Source organism: Mytilus edulis, chromosome 6 (genome assembly GCF_963676685.1).
Source record: "Mytilus edulis chromosome 6, xbMytEdul2.2, whole genome shotgun sequence".
NCBI classification, from domain to species: Eukaryota; Metazoa; Mollusca; class Bivalvia; order Mytilida; family Mytilidae; genus Mytilus; species Mytilus edulis.
In genome coordinates this window covers 27,454,493-27,476,325 of record NC_092349.1, presented here as the reverse complement: position 1 = coordinate 27,476,325, position 21,833 = coordinate 27,454,493, and the positions used below count along the sequence as shown (strand labels likewise).

The 21,833-nt window shown below is 33.5% G+C and overlaps 2 protein-coding genes across 7 annotated transcripts in view; one reads left to right on the top strand and one right to left on the bottom strand.

The window, feature by feature from the left end:
• Positions 1-1,957: 1,957 nt before the first annotated feature.
• On the bottom strand, positions 1,958-3,898 carry LOC139527452 (aspartate beta-hydroxylase domain-containing protein 2-like). Of its 2 annotated transcripts, none has more exons than XM_071322922.1 (2): positions 3,364-3,898; positions 1,958-2,198 (listed from the first exon to the last, which is right to left on the bottom strand). In XM_071322922.1, the coding sequence occupies exons 1-2, from the start codon at positions 3,842-3,844 to the stop codon at positions 1,975-1,977; spliced, it is 705 nt and encodes a 234-aa protein (XP_071179023.1). In that variant the 5' UTR covers positions 3,845-3,898; the 3' UTR covers positions 1,958-1,974. The 2 variants fall into 2 exon arrangements, with proteins under 2 accessions (XP_071179023.1, XP_071179022.1); XM_071322921.1 differs by having other exon boundaries at positions 3,187-3,895.
• A 382-nt stretch (positions 3,899-4,280) lies between these two features.
• LOC139527469 (dynein axonemal heavy chain 10-like) overlaps positions 4,281-21,833 on the top strand; it is a 109,155-nt gene continuing 91,602 nt past the window's right edge. For 3 of the 5 annotated variants that reach the window (XM_071322944.1, XM_071322945.1, XM_071322948.1), the window contains exons 1-12: positions 4,281-4,588; positions 6,390-6,548; positions 9,471-9,625; positions 13,363-13,593; positions 13,956-14,764; positions 15,114-15,312; positions 15,749-15,865; positions 16,537-16,785; positions 17,171-17,347; positions 17,967-18,126; positions 19,034-19,081; positions 21,599-21,720. In XM_071322944.1, coding sequence (XP_071179045.1) covers positions 4,372-4,588; positions 6,390-6,548; positions 9,471-9,625; positions 13,363-13,593; positions 13,956-14,764; positions 15,114-15,312; positions 15,749-15,865; positions 16,537-16,785; positions 17,171-17,347; positions 17,967-18,126; positions 19,034-19,081; positions 21,599-21,720 — 2,643 coding nt within the window. In that variant the 5' untranslated portion in view covers positions 4,281-4,371. Of the gene's footprint in view, positions 4,589-6,389; positions 6,549-9,470; positions 9,626-13,362; positions 13,594-13,955; positions 14,765-15,113; positions 15,313-15,748; positions 15,866-16,536; positions 16,786-17,170; positions 17,348-17,966; positions 18,127-19,033; positions 19,082-19,854; positions 19,870-21,598; positions 21,721-21,833 lie in introns of all 5 variants that reach the window. The other 2 variants (XM_071322946.1, XM_071322947.1) reach the window with 2 other exon arrangements.

Genomic DNA, 21,833 nt, shown 5'->3' with positions numbered 1-21,833 from the left:
CGGCAGCAGTATGGATATGCTGCGGCTTTGTTGCTGCAAACTGTTGCGGTTTCGATGCAGCGATAGCATATTTCGTGTGTAAATTAGTTTTCTGGCACCAAAATTGCGGCTATATTCTGGCACCGTTGCGGCAATATTCTGGCATCATGTTGCGGCACTGATGCGGCTATAGCGTATTTCGTATGCAAATTAGTTTTCTGGCATTATGATTGCGGCGCTAATACGGCTATATTCTTGCATCATTTTAGTGACAAAACATGCGAATAGGCCGTGCTTTGTATAAAATGTATTGTGCTGGCAAAAACAAGTTGTCAATGCATATATATGACATGCATTCATGCATTATAAATTTGTATGCACAGGCACATAAAATAAATGTCAGCGGTATCTGCATAAAAAAATAATGAAAATTTTAAATGTGCCCTAAGTTTAGCAAATAATATTGTTTTATTTACCAAACTACAAGTATGCAATTAAACTGCTGCAAAAAAAACCAACACAAACTTCACAGATACATGTATAGTGAACTCAGATGAGGCCATGTTATTGAAATACACAATGCAAGACTGATATTTTCTATACATGCAATTACTTGATATGACTTTACTTACAAGTCTTCAAATCTTCCAAAAAAACCAGCTAGAACACCAAATTCTTCAATATAATTATAATCACAAGCAACATGGTAGATTTCTAACACACTAGTACAGGGAATAGCTAAAAACGCAGGAAATGACATCATCAAATTTTCTGGCTATATTGTGGTGCTCATTAATTTTGAAAGGAATTAGTGTCGCAATGATGCCAGAACAATGCCGCTAGCAGCATCATCCGGCACTACTCCGGCAACAATCCTCTGGCAACCTGATTAGGTTGCAGCTTTAAAGCCGCAACGCTGCGGCAATGTTGCAGCAACATTTTAAATTTCATATAAGGGCTGTAATCACTCCTAGTTTTTGGTGGGGTTCGTGTTGCTTATTCTTTAGATTACTATGTTGTGTCATGTCTTTTGTTTGTCTGTTTGTTTTTTTCGTTTTCAGCCATGGCGTTGTTTATTTTCGATTTATGAGTTTGACTGTCCATCTGCTATCTGTCGTCCCTCTTTTTGAAGAGCATTGAGGACTAAAAATTCCTAAAAGTTTTGCAAAATACACCTAAGCGAATCTGTTCCTGAGGTGGAAAAGCCTTCGAATTTAAAAAATTCAAAGCTTTGTTAACAGTTAATTTATAGTTATGAACATATCAATGATAACTCAAGTAAACACAGAAGTGCTGACTACTGGGCTGGTGATACCCTCGGGGAATAAAAACTGCAACAGCAGTGGCATCGACCCAGTGGTTACAAATAAACTCATCACAGATTTCAGGATTGAAATGTTATATATATATATTTATACGGCAGACGCGCGTTTCGTCTACAAAAGACTCATAAATGACGCTCGAATAAAAAAAATATGTTAAAAAGGCAAAATAAAGTACAAAGTTGAAGAGCATTGAGGACAAAAAATTCCTAAAAGTTTTGCCAAATACAGCTAAGGTAATCTATTCCTGAGGTGGAAAAGCCTTAGTTTTTCAAAAATTCAAAGTTTTGTTAACAGTTAATTTATAATTAAATGAGGTCGTTAGTTTTCACGTTTGAATTGTTTTGCATTTGTCATTTTGGGGCCTTTTATAGTTGACTTTGCGGTATGGGGTTTTCTCACTGATGAAAGCTGTACGGTGACCTATTGTTGTTATTTTCTGTGTCATTTGGTCTCTTGTGGAGAGTTGCCTCAATGGCAATCATACCACATCTTCTTTTTGATATTGTATGTTTTTCTTATTGTTAGGCTTAATGTTGACCTATAGTTTACATCCTCATTCATGGAAATAGATCACATTTTATATTACTGTTAGTACCTAACTGTCATGTGTAAAATAAGTCACTTCATAATTCATTATCCTATTGAATGCCATGTACTTTGCTATAATTTATTATGGAGGAAACATGTAACTTAGTATTTTTTGTTCCTCTTTTGTGATATCTGGATGCCACATGTCCATCATCAAGACAGCTCTGTATTTATTCTCATCTTTGACATCATGTGTGTATTCTACACCATGCAAATAGGAATCATCAAATAAAATCACTTTCCCGTTTCTCCATGATTTTTTCTGTCCATTCACAACTATGGAACAAAATGGGGATGTCTGTAGGCCTAAAATATATTTATCATACATTTAACGATTGTTAACATTAAAATTACTGCATGTGACTGTTAACATCATATAAAGTCATTATCAAGAATATTGCCTTACCTGGATAAGAACAGAATGTGATACCACATGTTTGGTGACTGTTGAACGCATCCATCCCTTTAAACCTTGACTAACATTGTTAAAGTATACCACAAATGCAGTTAATTCTGCCTTACATCTATATGATTTAGAAATTGACAATTCATACGAGAAAAGTGACAAAAGAGATGATTTCAACTTCCAAACTGTGAATATTGAATTTCTATGAAGCAGCATCCCAGTAGCGCCTGTATATTGAATATATATCTTCCAGCTGATATTATACTCAAGAGTTTGTGTGTGTTCTATCATGTCTATCATGAATTCTTTGATACAGCTTTTTTTCTATGATCGTATTGAACCAATTATTTCTAGTGATGGAGTGATCCCTTTGAAAGTAAGTTTTACAGACGCCATCACGAGTTGAAATGCCGTTATGGATTAACATCTGTGTCGCAGACGTCTAATTGTTGAAACCACAACCCTGTCCTGTTGATCATGTTAATTAGATCGTCGAATGAGACTCATCACCACAAGTTTCTTACCATCGGGAGCTCTGCGCATGAGGGAAATTCAATAACACTAAACATTCTGCAACTCACTTCACAGAAAACTAAGAACTGAGCAAAACGAACCCCTTAAAATCTAAAAGATTGTATAATATTTGTCCCAGTTCAAACGTCGTTTTACTGAGACAGCCAAAATCTACTGTCCTGTACTTTATTTGTTAACTGCTTATTTTAATAATCACTTCTTTAAACAAAGGCTACGGGACATGCATGATATATGTTCAACTTAAAAATAAATTTTAACAACCAAATATAAATCAATCTGGTCCCATCAATCATATATACAAAATTAATCATGATACATAACATATCAAATTAGTTTTAAAGCAAATTTATTTACCTAGGTGACAACGAAGTCTGATGTTGGTAGGGCCATAATGGTCAGAAATAGTTGTTCCTGGATAAACAACAGAAAACGCCACATTTCCAAAAACAGTATTTAGCATAGCTGATTTTAAATTTATAATGAGATCGTATGTCTTTGGCACAAGCTGTGTGTTCTTTTCAACAACGTTACCTTGGTTAACTAAATGAAACACTTCCCAGAAGCCATTGGGTGTGTTATTAATCAGCCAGTGATCCTCAGAAGATTCCATTATCCGAACAAAATCTGACTGAATCATTGCTATATTTTTCTCCAAGGTGTGCACATCTTGTTCAATGTCACTATTTGTCTCTGGTGGCCAAGGCTGGCTTTTAAGACTTTCCATGAAAAAGACATTAGGGCATTGTTTTCTATTGTGTCTGGTTTTGTTTATGTCAGTCACTGAAGATTGTATCCTTAACAAGTCACTATCATAATCGTCAATGTAGTTCCTGTACAAAACAACTGCTTTTTCTTTTATTTCTGTATACTTCTTACATCTCACACAGTCTTTGTCGTCACATTCGGTTATTTTTCTATTTGGTCTCACGTTGAATATAAAAAGATACATGTAAACAGCAAAAGCTAATACAAGCCCAACAATACCAGTTGAAAATACAATAAAAATTTCCATTTTTATGTTGTTGACGGTTTACTTTTGTTTTCGAAAAGGAAAGTAGCGACTGTTGGCGAACTTCTACGAAGATACAAACATAAAATTCTTGGTATGCCAACTAATATTTATCTCTATATGTATAAATTTATAATTATCATAAGATTAAGTGAAATTTTTTTTTTTAAAAATAAGAATTAAAAAAATACGATATAGCCACCGTTGCCACCGTAACGTCGTTAAACAATATGGACGAAAGAAAGTAGTCCGACATAGAACATATTTATACGCTAGTTACGAATATATCAACTTTTAATATTAAATAAGTGTCAATTACCTGCTAGACTAATAGCGATTCGAAAATTTGAATAAACAAGGCTTTTGCTATATCTTTATAACTGAGTCACATTATCATTTAATAAAAACTACCTCAGTAAGTACGCACTATATTTTTGACTTAACATTCTCCAAGTAAACAGAAACAAACAGGCGCCCGCAAGTTTCAAAACATATTTTATAAAATGAAGCTTTAGAAGAACATATACACCATGGATGATCCTCGGTTTGAATGGATTGCGAAGCAAGTTAATTTAGCACTTGGAATTTCAGAAAAGGACGTTTTTGATGACTTTTTAGAGCGGGAAGACGGATTGTATGAACGTCAACTTAGCAAATTTTTGAATGACACTCCAGAAGAAAATGAAAATTCAATAATATTTTACAAAGTTATCCGTGAAGAAGAAGAGGATGTAGTTGTTGAATGTGGTAAATAAAGTGTATTACTGTAGAAGTGTAATGATAACTGTAACAGCCTGGATTTATGGATTTATAGCTCAAAGTACCCACATTAAGATCATGCACATAAATTCATATTGGCACATTGCAGTCCAAATAATTATGACATCTTGAAAGGCTATTATATTTTTTTCTTTGACACCTTATATCAACAGAAGGCGTCAAATAAAAAATTTAAAATAGCCTTCCAAGACGTCATAATTATTTGGACTAGGTATTCTGTATTCTGTAGGTGTCGCTGTTGACACTGGATTGTCTCCCTTGTAATTTCAAGTCTCGCGTGTATATTATTTCACTCTGGTAAACAACTCACTTGTACTTTTTGGACTAGGCACATTGCAGTCTGCTGGTCTTCGTCTGTTTTCCCAGATTGATGTTCGTCCATGTAACGATCCCCTGTTCACCCTGTTTCAGTTCGCCCTGATTAGTATAAACCTTATCATGCTTATCACTTGTCCAGTCTGACCTGAGAATCGGTCCTGCTTCAATTATTGACGTCATACAACAATCATTTTTTCATTGTGGCGTCAGATATTATACATGTATTATGACGTCAAAATTTTACAGGAACCTGTGTGATGTCTAGTAATGGCGGAAAAATAGCGATAAGGTGTATTTAAACAGAGCTCAGGCAGAAATCATTTAATTCAAGTTCAAGGGGGGGGGGGGGGGGGGGGTATTTTTTTCCGGTCATTTAAGTGCAAACAAATTTATTAGGTTATTCCACGATTTCAATCAACTTATTTTTTCATAATTTAACACTATGATTAGGTATTGGGGGAAATCTGCATTCAAAATATTTCATTTTTTTATCTGTGTTCAGAAATGTTGCCAAATGATGTTTTAGTGCAAGACGATATAAAATATATATACAGTCATGTCTGGTAACTCCGCCCTTTACTTTTGTATCCGAAAATTTATGTGTCTGCTATATTATCTTTTAAGAAAACCATTTGCTTACGTCAGGTCTAAATCAAATGAGATAATTCAATTTAAAAAACTATGGAAAGTAAAAATAACAAAAAAAAATGAAAAAAATCTTGAAGATCTTGTCTCTGAAAGAAATATGTACATTTATGTGAAACTGAAAGATTGACATTAGGTTAATCATGTGTTCCCATTTTTGATGTCCAAATGCAATGAACGAGTAAAAAAAGATTATCTATGAAACAAGAAAATTCTAAATAGTTTGTGAATATCTGCAGTCTATTCCTTTCACTTGACATCTTACAAATTGTGAAAAAAGGGAAATAAACTTATTGTAATGGGTTTGTTCAAGAACTGGAGATAATTAAACTGGAAATCTTCCGTCTTTTATAAATTAAACTTTTTGTGGGTAAGTCTTGAAACCCAGATAGTCAATTTTAATTCTCCAAACTTCTACTGTAGCAGGGGATCATACAGTTTACCAGTCCCATATCAGGTTAAATCTTTAGCATACATGTTTAGTGTGAGCTGAGCATTGTGTCCAAAAGACACAAATTCCTGATCTTCTTATTTCCCTATTCCAAATAGTGGAAGTCACCCTGAAATTATTGTACATATTTCTATGATAAAACTTTTTTCATTATTCACTTAATGTCCAAAGAATGATGTCCCTCTTATAATGATTTAACTTTTCAGAAAAACTATGCACCTTAATTTAGACAGTGTTAGACGACAGCCTTATCAGGGTACAGTTAAGATTTCACTGATGAATCAATGCCCTGTTTTAACTTGATGCAATAATCACTTAGTCATGTTAGTATTATATATAATTATTTATTTGTAGAACCAGAAATTCCTGACATACAAGAAGAGGAAGAAGGAGCAGAAGGAGATACAGAGCAACAAAAAGCTGAGGACGAAGAAGAGGGAGAAGCACTTCCTGTTGCTTTGCCTACATCATCACCTACAGGAGATGACGAGAATACATCACGGAAAAGTACAGGTAAAATTGTTTAACATGTTTAATGGGATCAGATTTAAATTTTGATAAAAAAAAGATGCAGCATAAATAACTCAATTATAATAGAACGTATAGGAAAATATTTCCTGTCAGTATTTCCCGTAAACAGACTATTGAAATTGATAATGGCAACGTGGAATGTGTCAAAGAGCCGACAACTCAACCAGAGAGCAGAAATGATACATAATTTACAAAAAACTACTAGCAGTTACTGGCATTCCAGCTTTAACTGCATTAGGGTCAATAGTTTTTGTTACAGGAACATTTTTGCTTCCCATTGTTCTCCCCGTGTATTTGATATAGCATCCTGGTAAAAAGGGAAATTTGAAATACCATCATATGTTCTTGAAAATTATAACATCACATCCATACATGCCTTAACACAATCTATAAAAAAACAAATTCAGATATCATCACATTCAGAAATAGTAGCATCACAAAACCATGATGCTTAAAGGTCCTAGGGAGAACACTGCTTCCACTTAATTCTTCATATCTTTTGAAACAGCTGTTTACTGGTAAATTATATATATACATAATAGTCACTTTCAGGCAAATTTTGTAAAAATAGTAAATTTGTTTGACTATCATATAATTTTTTATAATGAAAGTACATACTGAGGTATAATTATCCTTGTTATTTATTCTATTTAAAAATTACAACTAAGAGAAATTAAGTCCAGCTATTTGTAAGATCCAGGCAGGGGGTGATTCATGTATGTCTCAGAACTGCTTTATTTTTTACATAATAGGCAGCTAAGATTGAAATAGAGTTTGCAAGCTATTATTTATTAATTTTGTTGAATGGTTGCTATGGAAACATCCAGCCATTTTTTGAGGAATTTATGATGAAATCAGACATGAAAATTGGAAAATGTCTACTTTTTAGTTGCAACAATTTTATGATTAAATGACAATTTCAAGAGAGAAAAAAATTTTAACATGTACATAATTTAGCATTATTTGAAGTTTAAATTTTGATGTTGAGTTTGTGAAAAAAAATTTGATATAAGGCTAAAATGGTATTTAAAAAGGTGCAAAAATCTGTATTTTGACATTTTCTCAAAAAAGCTTAAATATCATAGTTTAAATCAAGAAAAATTGACATTTGGAAGACAAGTTCATTATAAACTATGATTGCATCTAAGGGTTCATATATTGAATTATTAAAAACAGGAAAAACAGGGTTTTTTTTGTAATTTTTTGTAACCATGGCAACAAAAATTGGTAAAATTCATAAACATGACAAAACACAATACTTTTTCATTATCAAGATATTTGCTATTTTTTTTTTATGTAAAGGTAATTTAACAGACAATAAAACTTATAATATGTCAATATATGTTGCCATTTATAGATAAAATCTGAAACCCTCATAAATCACATCGTATATGGGACTCTGTCTGGTTCTTATAAAGAGCTGTACTTTACAAATCAAACAAAACTATATGTGATTGATAATTTTGTCTCATTGGCAAATGTTATGCATCTTATCATTAATTTTATATGCATATTAATGTTTTATAAAGAGATTTTAAAGTAAGATTATAAGCGTTATGACAGAAAACAGAAATTTATACAATACAGATTAAACACTTGTATTGAATTTAAAATTTCTGATTTTTTGCCAGCGCTCAATTAGGTTATAAATTGGCAGCATTTCAATAGATGACTCAGATTTCTTTAACCATTTCTGCATTCAAAGTGAGTCTCATTGGGGTCTAAGCGTGACGGGGGATTGCCGATTTTTCGTAAGCGTGACACGGGAAAGTTAAATTATTGTGCTGTGAAAACGGAATTAAGGTCTAGCGGGACATGGGAAATTACAAAAAAAATGAGAATTGCTTAGGTACATAGTATAAGCGGGATACGAGAATCTGACAAAACAGTAAGCGGGATCAGAACCCCCCAATGAGACCCCCTTCAAAGTAAAATATTAGTATCTTTAATCAGTTTAACTTGAATAGTTTATTTAATCCTAAGTATTAACATAAACCAGGGTAGTATGTAGCTAGTATTATTTAATTTTAGATTATATACATATATATAATTGAACAAACAGTTTAGGTAATTTTTTAAAAGATTATGTTATTAAGTTGTAATTTAAAAAAGTGTTTTTAAAGTAAGGAACATGCAGAATATATTGGCATAGAGCTATGTATAAGGCCAGCTGAAGGACTCCTCTGGATGCGGGAGTTTCTTGATACATTGAAGCCCCCTCATTGGTGGCCTTCCGCTGTTGTCTCTTTGACACATTCCCCATTTCCATTCTCAATTTTATATTCTCAGTGTCCAATGAAAAAAATATAATTTGCTAAAAGGAAGATTTAACTATGCTCTTTTCAAAAATTTAATGAAAAGTATGGGTCACCGTGCTATTTTTCAAGCCATGAGTCGTTGAAAATTGCCAAAATTTGGTTAGTATGTTTATGAAAAAACACATTAGTGTGCATAAAAAAAATTCTATGAGATAGAATTTTGAAATAAACTGTGAGAAGATAGGTTTCACAATATGTTTTAAGAAAATAAAAAGAAAACATGGTGTCACCGAACTTGTTTTCTTGCTACAAGTAAAAATAAATATTTTCCCTATTTGTCCAGTATAAATGTTGTACTATAAGAGTTATCTCCCTTTAAATGACTCATTTGAAAAAAAGGTTTTCTAAAACCAAAAAAGTTGATATTTGTTAAAATATTTTGAATAATACAATAAATTAAGTTTTCTTTATTTAGAAAAAACAGTCTAACCATTTAATTGCAAATCTGTCTCCAAATTTGCAGATTTAGACAAATAACTAGACTGGTTTTGTACTGTGATTGTACAATCCAAGATGGCTGTATACCATGAATCTACCTTAAACCTTGTTAAAGAGTCCGCTATTGAATTTAATTTTTTTTAAATAGGAAAACGGAAAAAGAAAGGTAAAGATGGTGCAGGCGATGAGAAAAAAGAAGATGAAGCTAAAACTCCACTGCCTGAAAGTGAGGCTGCCACTGAGGCTGGAGAAACAGAAGATGACAAGGATGAGGATAAAGAAGAAGAAAAAGTCCCTAAAACAGTAAGAAAAGGAACAATTATCTTGGAACTAAAATATGATGAAATTTTACCCCAAAAAAATATGGTGGTTCATTGATTTCTTCAATGAATTGTTTCACCACTCATTACATGCATGAATTATAACTGGTTAAATACTGGAAGATCCGTGTAAATCAGTGGTCATCTAGATATGTAGCTAGATTGACTGTTGATGCATTTAAGTTTGCATTCAAGTCTAGTTCATATCAAAATACTACAAATCATACTCGAATTATGTTTTCATGTATTGGACTAATGTTTAATATGGGTTCGTGTTGCTAAGTCTTTAGTTTTCTATGTTGGGTCTTCTGTACTATTATTTGTCTGTTTGTCTTTTTTTATTTCAGCCATGGCGTTATCATTTTATTTTCAATCTATGAGTTTGACTGTCCCTCTTTTTAGCTCACCTGGCCCGAAGGGCCAAGTGAGCTTTTCTCACCACTTGGCGTCCGTCGTCCGTCGTCGTCCGTCGTCGTCGTCGTTAACAATTTACATTTTGAACTTCTTCTAGAGAACCACTGAATGGAATGGAACCAAACATGGCATGAATGTTCCTTATGAGGTGCTGACCAAGTGTTGTTACTTTGTAGCCGATCCATCATCCAAGATGGCCGCCAGCGGGGGACTTAGTTTAACATAGGACCCTATGGGAAATGCATACAAATGACTTCTTTTAGAGAACCACTGAATGGAATGAAACCAAACATGGCATGAATGTTCCTTATGAGGTACTGACCAAGTGTTGTTACTTTGTTGCCGATCCATCATCCAAGATGGCTGCTAGCCGGGGACTTAGTTTAACATAGGACCCTATGGGAAATGCATACAAATGACTTCTTTTAGAGAACCACTGAATGGAATAAAACCAAACATAGCATGAATGTTTCTTATGGGGTGCTGACCAAGTGTTGTTACTTTGTAGCCGATCTATCATCCAAGATGGCCGTCAGCAGGGGACTTAGTTTAACATAGGACCCTATGGGAAATGCATACAAATGACTTCTTTTAGAGAACCACTGAATTGAATGAAACCAAACATGGCATGAATGTTCCTTATGAGGTGCTGACCAAGTGTTGTTACTTTGTTGCCGATCCATCATCCAAGATGGCCGCCAGCGGGGGACTTAGTTTAACATAGGACCCTATGGGAAATGCATACAAATGACTTCTTCTAGAGAACCACTAAATGGAATGAAACCAAACATAGCATGAATGTTCCTTATGGAGTGCTGACCAAGTGTTGTTACTTTGTAGCCAATCCATCATCCAAGATGGCCGCCAGCGGGGGACTTAGTTTAACATAGGACCCTATGGGAAATGCATACAAATGACTCCTTTTAGAGAACCACTAAATGGAATGAAATCAAACATGGCATGAATGTTCCTAATGTGGTGCTGACCAAGTGTTGTTACTTTGTAGCCGATCCATTATCCAAGATGGACGCCAGCGGGGGACTTAGTTTAACATAGGACCCTATGGGAAATGCATACAAATGACTTCTTTTAGAGAACAACTGAATGGAATGAAACCAAACATTGCATGAATGTTCCTTATGCCGTGCTGACCATGTGTTGTTTCTTTGTAGCCCATCCATTATCCAAGATGGCCGCCAGCATGGGACTTAGTTTAACATAGGACCCTATGGGAAATGCATACAAATGACTTCTTTTAGAGAACCACTGAATGGAATGAAATCAAACATGGCATGAATGTTCCTAATGTGGTGCTGACCAAGTGTTGTTACTTTGTTGCCGATCCATTATCCAAGATGGCCGCCAGCAGGGACTTAGTTTAACATAGGACCCTATTAGAAATGCATACAAATGACTTCTTTTAGAGAACCACTGAATGGAATAAAACTAAACATTGCATGAATGTTCCTTATGAGGTGCTGACTAAGTGTTGTTACTTTGTAGCCGATCCATCATCCAAGATGGCCGCCAGCAGGGGACTTAGTTTAACATAGGACCCTATGGGAAATGCATACAAATGACTGCTTTTAGAGAACCACTGAATTGAATGAAACCAAACATGGCATGAATGTTCCTTATGAGGTGCTGACCAAGTGTTGTTACTTTGTTGCCGATCCATCATCCAAGATGGCCGCCAGCGGCGGACTTAGTTTAACATAGGACCCTATGGGAAATGCATACAAATGACTTCCTCTAGAGAACCACTGAATGGAATGAAACCAAACATGGCATGAATGTTCCTTATGAGGTGCTGACCAAGTGTTGTTACTTTGTTGCCGATCCATCATCCAAGATGGCCGCCAGCCGGGAACTTAGTTTAACATAGGACCTAACCCGAATAATTCAGTCGTTATATTCCGCTGATCTACGAAGGCTACATTAACGCCTGAACGTCTTCCTCGATCAAGACCGTCAACCGGAATTTTCACACCGCTTTGCAATATGGGAATTTTGAGTTAAATTGACAGCTAAAGAAGGAGGAGTTCCGGAGCTAATTGATGTTAAATGATGTAAACTGATGTTAATTGATGTTAATTAATTATTATCGGATGTGTGTTAATTGAACACACGTGTTTGGTAAGACAATTACAAGAGAGTTGCGCAGACTCATTCTCCTGATCGCCGCTGATTGGCTCTCTCTCACAGAGAGCAGGCGACGCGACGCGGCCAATGATCATGAGGAGTTCAAGCCCTCGTGTGGGAGAAAATCGGACACGGAAAGGGCTTGAATTGTTCGAGTTACATAGGACCCTATGGGAAATGCATACAAATGACTTCTTTTAGAGAACCACTGAATGGAATGAAATCAAACATGGCATGAATGTTCCTAATGTGGTGCTGACCAAGTGTTGTTACTTTGTAGCCGATCCATTATCCAAGATGGACGCCAGCGGGGGACTTAGTTTAACAAAGGACCCTATGGGAAATGCATACAAATGACTTCTTTTAGAGAACAACTGAATGGAATGAAACCAAACATTGCATGAATGTTCCTTATGCCGTGCTGACCATGTGTTGTTTCTTTGTAGCCCATCCATTATCCAAGATGGCCGCCAGCATGGGACTTAGTTTAACATAGGACCCTATGGAAAATGCATACAAATGACTTCTTTTAGAGAACCACTGAATGGAATAAAACCAAACATGGCATGAATGTTCCTTATGAGGTGCTGACCAAGTGTTGTTACTTTGTAGCCGATCCGCAATCCAAGATGGCTGCCAGTGGGGGACTTTTGAATGAAATTAAACATGTTCCTTTCCTTATCAATGAGGTTGTGTTGTCACTTTTAGCCAAATTTTATATTTTTTCATATGATTTCAAAAACCCAAGTAGAATCAGGTGAGCGATACAGGCTCTTGAGAGCCTCTAGTTTAATAGAAGTGTCAGAAGAAGGTCTGGTCCAACAAAAGTGGTATAAGTTTAATTTTGTGTTTATTAATGAGCTGTTTGTCGTACATTTCATAGATGGAAGAAAGGTTTATACAAAATTTGAATCTTTTTAACCTTATTTATGCAAAATTGATTCACATTGATAAAATATAAGTAACTGTTCAAATTCAATCAGATACAACATTGAAAGATAGTACATGTACCGTATTTAGCTGTGTATAGTATGCAGTTGTGTATAATACACACCCCTTTTATCTCTCCAAAACAGGAGAAAATAATAACCTGCCATTTGTGTCAATTTTTTTCTATATTCTATATCATCTAGATATAAAAAAAATTTTTTTTTTACATTTTAGCAAATAATAAAACAGAAAGTACTGAGAACGTACTTGTTTATGTGTTACCTCCATTTACCTGAGGAAGTTGCTGATCAGGTAGACTGTGTATACTTCCTACGTAATACGCCCGGTATGGTACCATTACCTAACAGTATGGAAGAGGCTAATGAGACACTACCTGCCTATTTTGAGATGGGAACAATTAACAGTAACTCTGTGTTGGTCATGTTAGAACAGGTTATTTCACAGGTAAAATCAGCTAATACCATCTGTATTCAACTTTGCCTCAGAAAAATTCAAGGTTATTGTTAAATAATCCATCTCTGAATAGTTGAAATATAATTTGATTAGAAGATACAAATACATAAATATAAATAACATTAACAGTTATAAACAATAACCTTTTTTTAATTTTTAGGGCTCTTTATAGTTTGCTGTTTGGTGTGAGCCTAGGCTCTGTGTTGAAGACCGTACCTTGATCTACAATGTTTTACTTTTATAATTTGTGACTTGGATGGAGAGTTGTCTCATTGGCACTCATACCACATCTGCTTATAGCTATGAGATCACTTTTTTATATCTTTTAACTTTTTTTTCTGAATTGATTGTAGGTATACATGCCATTACTGTCATATAACCAACACAAAAATGGTGAAGGACCTAAACCTATTGAAAGAGCTGTAAGTCGAACAGATACACAAGTGACAGATGTATCTGTAAAATCAGAGGGGGACAACGAGAATAAAACCAGTGTTGCTGAGAGTAGAGCTAAAGCCATGCTTAGAGATGAGTTCCTTATTAACATGGAGAAATTTGCTGCCAGTATTAATAGAACAATTCAACAGATTGACGGTGAAGTAAAGTTAGAAATACCTGAGATTGATTTACCAGAGACTGTTGAGGAAGTCCTACGTGATCCCACTCTTAAACAATTAATTAATGACACATGTTCAGAATGGGCCAAGAAAGTGCGAACAGCTTTGGAGGCTCAACTTAAAAAAATTCCACAAGGAAAAGGACCTTTAGCAGAAATTGACTTTTGGCGGGAAAGAAATGCTGCTCTAAGTGCACTAACAGAACAGCTTAAAATTCCCAAAGTAAAACAGATGATTGATATATATTCAACATGGGATAATAACTTTGATGACACTAGAGCCGATCTGAACAAACATTATATAGAAGCTAAAGACAACGTCAGATTTTTATCAACCTTAGAAAGACATTTCAAAAATATTACCCATGGTGCTACATTCCAAGTTGTCATAGAAACCATTCCGTCAATGATGAATGCTCTTAGAATGGTTTGGATTATATCCAGACATTATAATAAAGATGACCGCATGGTGCCATTAATGAAAAGAATTGCAAATGAATTACGGGATCGTGTGGCTAAAGTAATCAACATCAAAACTATATTTAAGTATGTTTGTTTCATTCAATAAGTTCATTCATTCAATATTTTTCTATCAACTTTCAGATTATTTTATAGCATCATGAAGTTGCATATGATTTTATATAAAAAAAGATTGTTCAATTTTACAATAATTGATATGCAAAACCCATTCCTCAATAAATATGAAGAAGCTATATTAACCGAAGGGAAATGCAAAGTTGTTTTTCTGGATGTTAAAAAACTTATTACTATTTCATCACCACTAATTGTATCTGTATGTAGGGGATGAAAAATAGCAGCCAATTTTAGAATTCTTTGAAATATTGGTAATTGAAATAAATTTCAAGATGATGTAACTTGTTTATTTCATTTCCAGAGAAGGGACAGAAGAAGTTAAAAGAAAGACAGCTGAAGCCAAACAAATGTTACAACAATGGGAATCGTCATACATGGAGGTCCGTGCAAAAATAGAGGCATCAGGCAGAGATCAGAGATGGGAGTTCAACAAAAATGATCTGTTTAAAGATACAAAACATATGGCAGAGATATGTCAGAACTTGTACGATGTAGCTCAGGTAAAGCATTCAGTTCTAATTACTGTAAATTCATAAATTATTGGGGGAAATGCAACAGGGTTATAATTGCAATAGTTTAAACTCACATTTGATTATTTTTTTATGAATTGAACAGGATTTTTCTCTATCACAAAAATTAAAACCCATTTTAGTGTAAAATGACAAAATCTCAATAATAAATGCACGCAATAATTCTAAATTTACAGTAAGCTGACAGGAAACTTATTTCTATGATTTAATTCTCTTTTTATGAAATATAGAAGAATGATTCTGCAGAGGATGACTTCATTTTGTAATGCAGGGTTAGAAAAATGAAAAAGCCTACATTTATACATCTTTCTGATGACTCATCATATGCTTTTTTGAGAGAGAATTTTTTTATGAGAAATTTTCTGCACAATTTTTTAATCAATCTTTTTTTTTTTTTTTTGATCAGGTGATAGAGGAATTTAAGAATATTTTTGGACCTGAATTAGAAGCTGTTACTGGTGATCCAAAGAGAATAGAGGAAGTGTTAGTCAGAGTTGGTAACCTAGTCAAACCATTGGAAGATGTGAGTTGATCAAACTGTCAAATTATCGGGGAAAAAATAGTCTTTATACTCGGGAAGATTAGCAAAAAAATAACATAGAAGGCATCAATGAAGTCAATAACAAAGTACACTTTTTATTTAATGTAAGAAAATTAAATATTTGGTTCCGGTCTCAAAAATGTATTGATATTCAAAATAAACTTAAAAATGGATGTAAGAATGCATCAAAATACAAATAAGAGATTGATTTTTATCAGAGATCGGTTATGATTAGTGCTGTACACATTCGTTCTCATATAACACTGACCTTCAATGAATTATTTAAAGGTAAATAGGAATCTTGAGACAAGAGTAAATTAGCCATGTTTAAACATTATTACTATGTTAAGAAGATACAGATCAAGGTCAGAAACAAAGACAAAGAAACAATGGACTCTGAAAGGATGGAACCACACCAAACAAACTGTTTTGAATGTGCAGATTCTTTCTGAAATATCTATAAAGCAAACATTTAGCTGTTCTATCAGCTTGGTATGTTTATGACGATTTAAACCGACATTATATTATTAAAAACCTATATTTTTATGGCAGCAAGTCAAAATGCCACCAAATAAAATCATTGTATACATTTTTTTTTTAAATTGTTCAAATAAGTAATCTGTTGTAATTTCATCAAGTTTTTTATTTTCTAGGTGACCTTTGACCCATTTGTTGACAAGCATAAGAGTGCTTGGAACAATGTGATGGCTCAGTTCAACATGGATGTCAAGGCCATTGACAATGAAGCCAACAATTTCATCGATGATTCCTTCAGATCATTGAGGTCCGCTGAGGGAGCTTTTGATATGTTGTTGAAGTTTAAACACATTAGATCAAGAGCAGCCATTAATGCCAGACTCATGCAGAAGTTTGAAGACATTCTCAAACAGTTTGAAAAGGAGGTGTGTAAAATTCAAATTATTTAATCAATTTTTTTAATGTCATATTGTTAGAGGTACTATACAATATTAATCTAAATTGATTAATTTTCCAGATAATTGTGTTTAAATTCGATTGTAAGATACAAGAAAATGACCCCAGGCCTTTTTGTATGCCTATTAAAGAAAATATGTGAAATTCCTATTTTATTCCATTTTCGTAATATCTGTACTAATTTTATTATGAAGGACAGGTCTATTTGAGTTTGCAATACAAGACTGTGTTGAAGACATACTTTTATTTATAATGGTATACTTTTACAAATTGTCCCTGATGGAGAGTTGTCTCATTGGCAATCATGCCACATCTTCTGATATCTATGGGCAATTAATTTGTTTATGTTTTTAGGTGGCAACAATGGAGGATTTGTTTCACGATGGAACAGATGTCCCTGCTCTGTATAAGAACCACCCCCCTGTGGCAGGATCTATATTCTGGGAGAGATCATTGTTTCATCGTATGAAGCACACAATTGTACGATTCCTTACAATGGACGAAATGATGGAAGGGAAAGAAGGAGTAGACGTAAGATTTTTGATAAATTCGCCTTTTCAGAATTTAGAGGACTATGGGTAATCTTGTTTAAGTACACCAAAATGAAAATAACTTTACGTCATTGGTTAAACTTCTATTTTTTATCTCGTTTTAAACCAGTCACAACATTTTGGTGAACGCTTTTGGAAATATTACCTAGAATGCATTAGATTCTGAAACAACGAATTGGTAATTGTTAACTGTGGATGTATTTATATATTTTGGTTTTCATTTTTCACATATTGCATGGATCACAAAAACTTATATTCGACTGTAACATTTTGGCTTAAATCTCAATATTAATAGAACCATAGACTATCCACAAACAACAAAAACTGGCATCCATACATAATTGTACATTCATATTTTTATTAAATTAAATAATTAACTGTGAGAAAAATTGAAAACGGACAGTCCGTAATCAAATGGCAAAATCAAAAGCTCAAACACATTAAACGAATAACTCTGCTGTTGTTTTTTATTGGGTCGGGTTGTTGTCTCTTTGACACATTCCCCATTTCTATTCTCAATTTTAATTAACAAAGATACTTAGAGGTTTTATAAGCAAAGAGAAGTAGGGGTTGATTTTAAAGTTTTTATTTTACTACAGGCAAAGGAGAAATATGCCAGAATAGGAAGAGAAATGTGGAGTTATGAGAAATACAAGTTTGCTAGATGGGTTGAGGAATCTGAACCTAAACTTAAACAGCTGATCAAACGTAACTTGTTGATTAAACCATCCCATCAACCTAAAGAAGCTGACACAGAAGGTAACGCTGATTGGGATAAATGATATTTTGTCAAGTTTTTTGCAATTTTTATGCCCCACCTACGATAGTAGAGGGGCATTATGTTTTCTCGTCTGTGCGTCCGTCCGTCTGTCCAGCTTCAGGTTAAAGTTTTTGGTCAAGGTAGTTTTTGATGAAGTTGAAGTCCAATCGACTTCAAACTTAGTACACATGTTCCCTATGATATGATCTTTTTAATTTTAATGCCAAATTAGAGGGTTTACCCCAATTTCACGGTCCACTGAACATAGAAAATGATAGTGCGAGTGAGGCATTCGTGTACTGGGGACACATCTTTGTTTATCTTTTAATGCCATGATATTCTTGTAGAATTATGTTTAAAAATGTACTGGATGAAACTGTGAAAGAGTGGTTAATACCAAGAGAGAATGCAATCCAAAATCTTGTTTTATGTAACCTTAAAAAAAATTAGTTTTAGCCATTTTGATGAAGGGAAATAGAAATATATTTTTTCATTACACTATTTCATAACTTAATAAATTTACAATAATGTCAAGATGATTTTCTCTGTGCATTTATCACTTGATATCGAAAGAACGTTTTCACACTATCTTTTAAAGAAACTTCAATAATGTTGTGTAGATATGGATGAGACCTTAACCCAAAACATTAGGTTAATTGAAATTGAATGGCCTGTGGTGAACTATATTTTTAAAGTTAGTTGAATTCAATTTCTTCTTGGCCCCATTTAAAATCATGATATGCAACATCGTCCACATTTATTATAATTTTATCTGTCTTTTGTTTAACAATGTTTAATGTTATAAATATGAAAACACATCTGTTCTTTATATTGCCCCCTGTGTCAGACAGATTTTGTCCTCATTTTGTTTTTCTATATTGTTTAAAATATGTGATGGTGTTTTAGCCACAGATAGTGCTGAATCTGGTGCCCTTGAACCAGTTAACAAGCAGGGTAAAAAACCGATTATCCCATACACTGTGTGTAATGTGCTAGTCCTTCACAAAGATATACACTGTGTGCGATGTGCTAGTCCTTCACAAAGATACAAATTTCTCTTGTTTGACTTAAATATTTACTGAAATTTTTTTCATCTTTTATTAAAGTTTGGTTACTTGTAACTTGTTACTTTTTATTTCACAAAAGAAGAAAAAACAAGAGAAGTTTATTGATTGTTTGCAAGCCAGTTGAAATATTAAAATTATTTTTGGTTGTTAAAATTTGCAATGGAATTCAAGTTAAAGAGAAAAACATGAACTTTGGAATTTAAAAACTGTAGTTCCCTGGTTTAAAAGTGAAACAGAAGAATATTTTTTAGTAATTTTTGAAAAGAATTTTGTTTAAATTTTTTATCAACAACAACCAACAATAACTTAGGTATGTACAAGATAAAAAGCGTTAGGCATTAGCCATGCTCCTATGTTTGACCATTCTCATCATAGAAAGTGTTAGTCATAGCCATGTTCCAATTTTAGATTATTTTTGTCATAGAAAGCATTAGGTGCTAGCCATGCTCCTATTTCAGATTCTTCTCGCCATAGAAAGCACTAGGTGCTAGTTATGTTCCTATTTCAGATTCTTCTCGCCATAGAAAGCATTAGGTGCTAGCCATGTTCCTATTTCAGATTCTTCTCGCCATAGAAAGCATTAGGTGCTAGCCATACTCCTATTTCAGATTATTCTTTGTCATAGAAACCGTTAGTCATTAGCCATTGCTCCTATTTCAGATCATTCTCATGGAGGTAAAGCAAAAATTTTATTCAGAAATTGTTCTGTATCTTTAATATATCCTATTTACAGTGACTTGACTGTTAGTGTTGCTATTCACCAACTGCAACTCATTCAAAATTTTGACCCAATTGCAATTTGTTTTATTAAATCAAATTGTTCAACTGGTCAAAAATTTGAACAAACTGTTCAGCCAAAATGTGAAAGTTCAAAGTGATAAAATATATCATACTTACAATCCTATAAGTCTGTAACTCCACTGTATTGATGTAAGTCCTAAATCAGTCTATCAATCTGCATAGTTATATTACAGCCATTACCATACTAAAGGTGAACTGTTTTATTTTGAATTGCTATAAAAATGTCAAAACTAAGCTTTTATAGAGTTTTTCTTTCGAAAAGTATTCTATATTTATAAGAATCACACATTATGTGAATAAAAACATTTCATATTCAGTAAAATATGTATGAAATAACAATATGCTTCCTTGGGGAGATAACCTAAAATACTATTCTTTTGAATAAAGACTTTTTGAAACCAAAAAGCAATTATCTCCCCTTCCTACAAACATATTGCAATTTCAAATATTTTACTGAATATGAAATTTTTTTATTCACATAATGTGATTGTAAGTATGATTTATTTTATCACTTTTTGGCTGAACAATTTGTTCAAATTTTTGGCCAGTTGAACAATTTGATTTAATAAAACAAATTGCAATTGGGGCAAAATTTTGAATGAGTTGCAATTGGTGAATAGCAACACTAACAGTCAAGTCACTGTAAAAACATTTTTTTCTTGGTAAATGGGCTTTACTAATTTTGTTTCTGAAATAGTTACATATTTAACTAGGTATTGACGATTCCCTTGAACTATAGTGTCCAAAGTTTCGCTTAATTAATCTGCAATGGTACATTGGAGTTTTGCAACAGTCTGCACTGGCTTTACACTATATTGCTTTAAACAGAATTCTACAGCCTCCTCCTTTCTGATTACTCCTTATTTCATTTTCCTTTAAAAACAATAATATTCCAATCTCACATTAATATGTCTCATACAAGTTACAATAACAAGTGCCACACAAAGTTTAAATATTGAAATAATATGTGTCACTGTACTACCTTCAACAATGAGCAAAACCCATACAATACATAGTCATTTATATAAGGCCCCAAAATGACAAATGAGAAACTATTCAAACAAGAAAAACTTATGACCTGATTTATGTTATAAAAAAACAACAATCAGGTAGTTAAGCTAGTATATGTGTCTAGGTGAATCAGGCCATCAATATCCTGCTTATGTTAAGCAAAATGAATTATCATAGAATGAAATTATATTTATCTCTGAACTGAATGTAATAAAACCAAATAAATATGCTGAGAAATTTCTGAAATTCTATTATTAATGTATGATTGCAGAACGGAACAAATCAGAATGACTTAACTTGACAGGAACTTATTACTGAGAATTCTGCTCATTTGGTGAAATTTCCATTGGCCACCTTTTGATAAAAATAACCAGAACATATTTTATTATAATTACTGACACTGTCATCCACAATTATCATTATACAGACATTACTGTTGTGTATCTGATACTTGTTAACTAGAAATGGTTTGAACAGTTCAATTAATATTTTGATTTATACAATTCATTGTTGACAGGTTTGAATTTCACAAGTCATGATAGATTTGGACTGTTAACATTTGCAGCCTTTAAAGTGAATATTGTATTTGTAGGATTAGAAATCAAGTATGTGGTAGACTTTGACCCCAAACTAGGTGAAATTATTGCTGAGACACGTTACATGGAACAACTTGGTTATCTCGTCCCTGAACAGTGTAGAAATGTGGCATTACAGGTAGGTACTATTTTATGTGAATGTTAATTTAAGCTTAGTAAAATATTGTATGGGTATATGGAACTACTTCTCCAAAGACAGATATATGTGTTGACTTGAAATCTAATATATTA

Coding starts and splice junctions, on each gene's coding strand:
- LOC139527452 (XM_071322921.1), bottom strand. CDS start 3,844: ATGGAAATTTTTATTGTATTTTCAACTGGTATTGTTGGGCTTGTATTA. Junction 2,199..3,186: donor CAGACTTCGTTGTCACCTAG/GTAAATAAATTT, acceptor AATATATTTTAG/GCCTACAGACATCCCCATTT.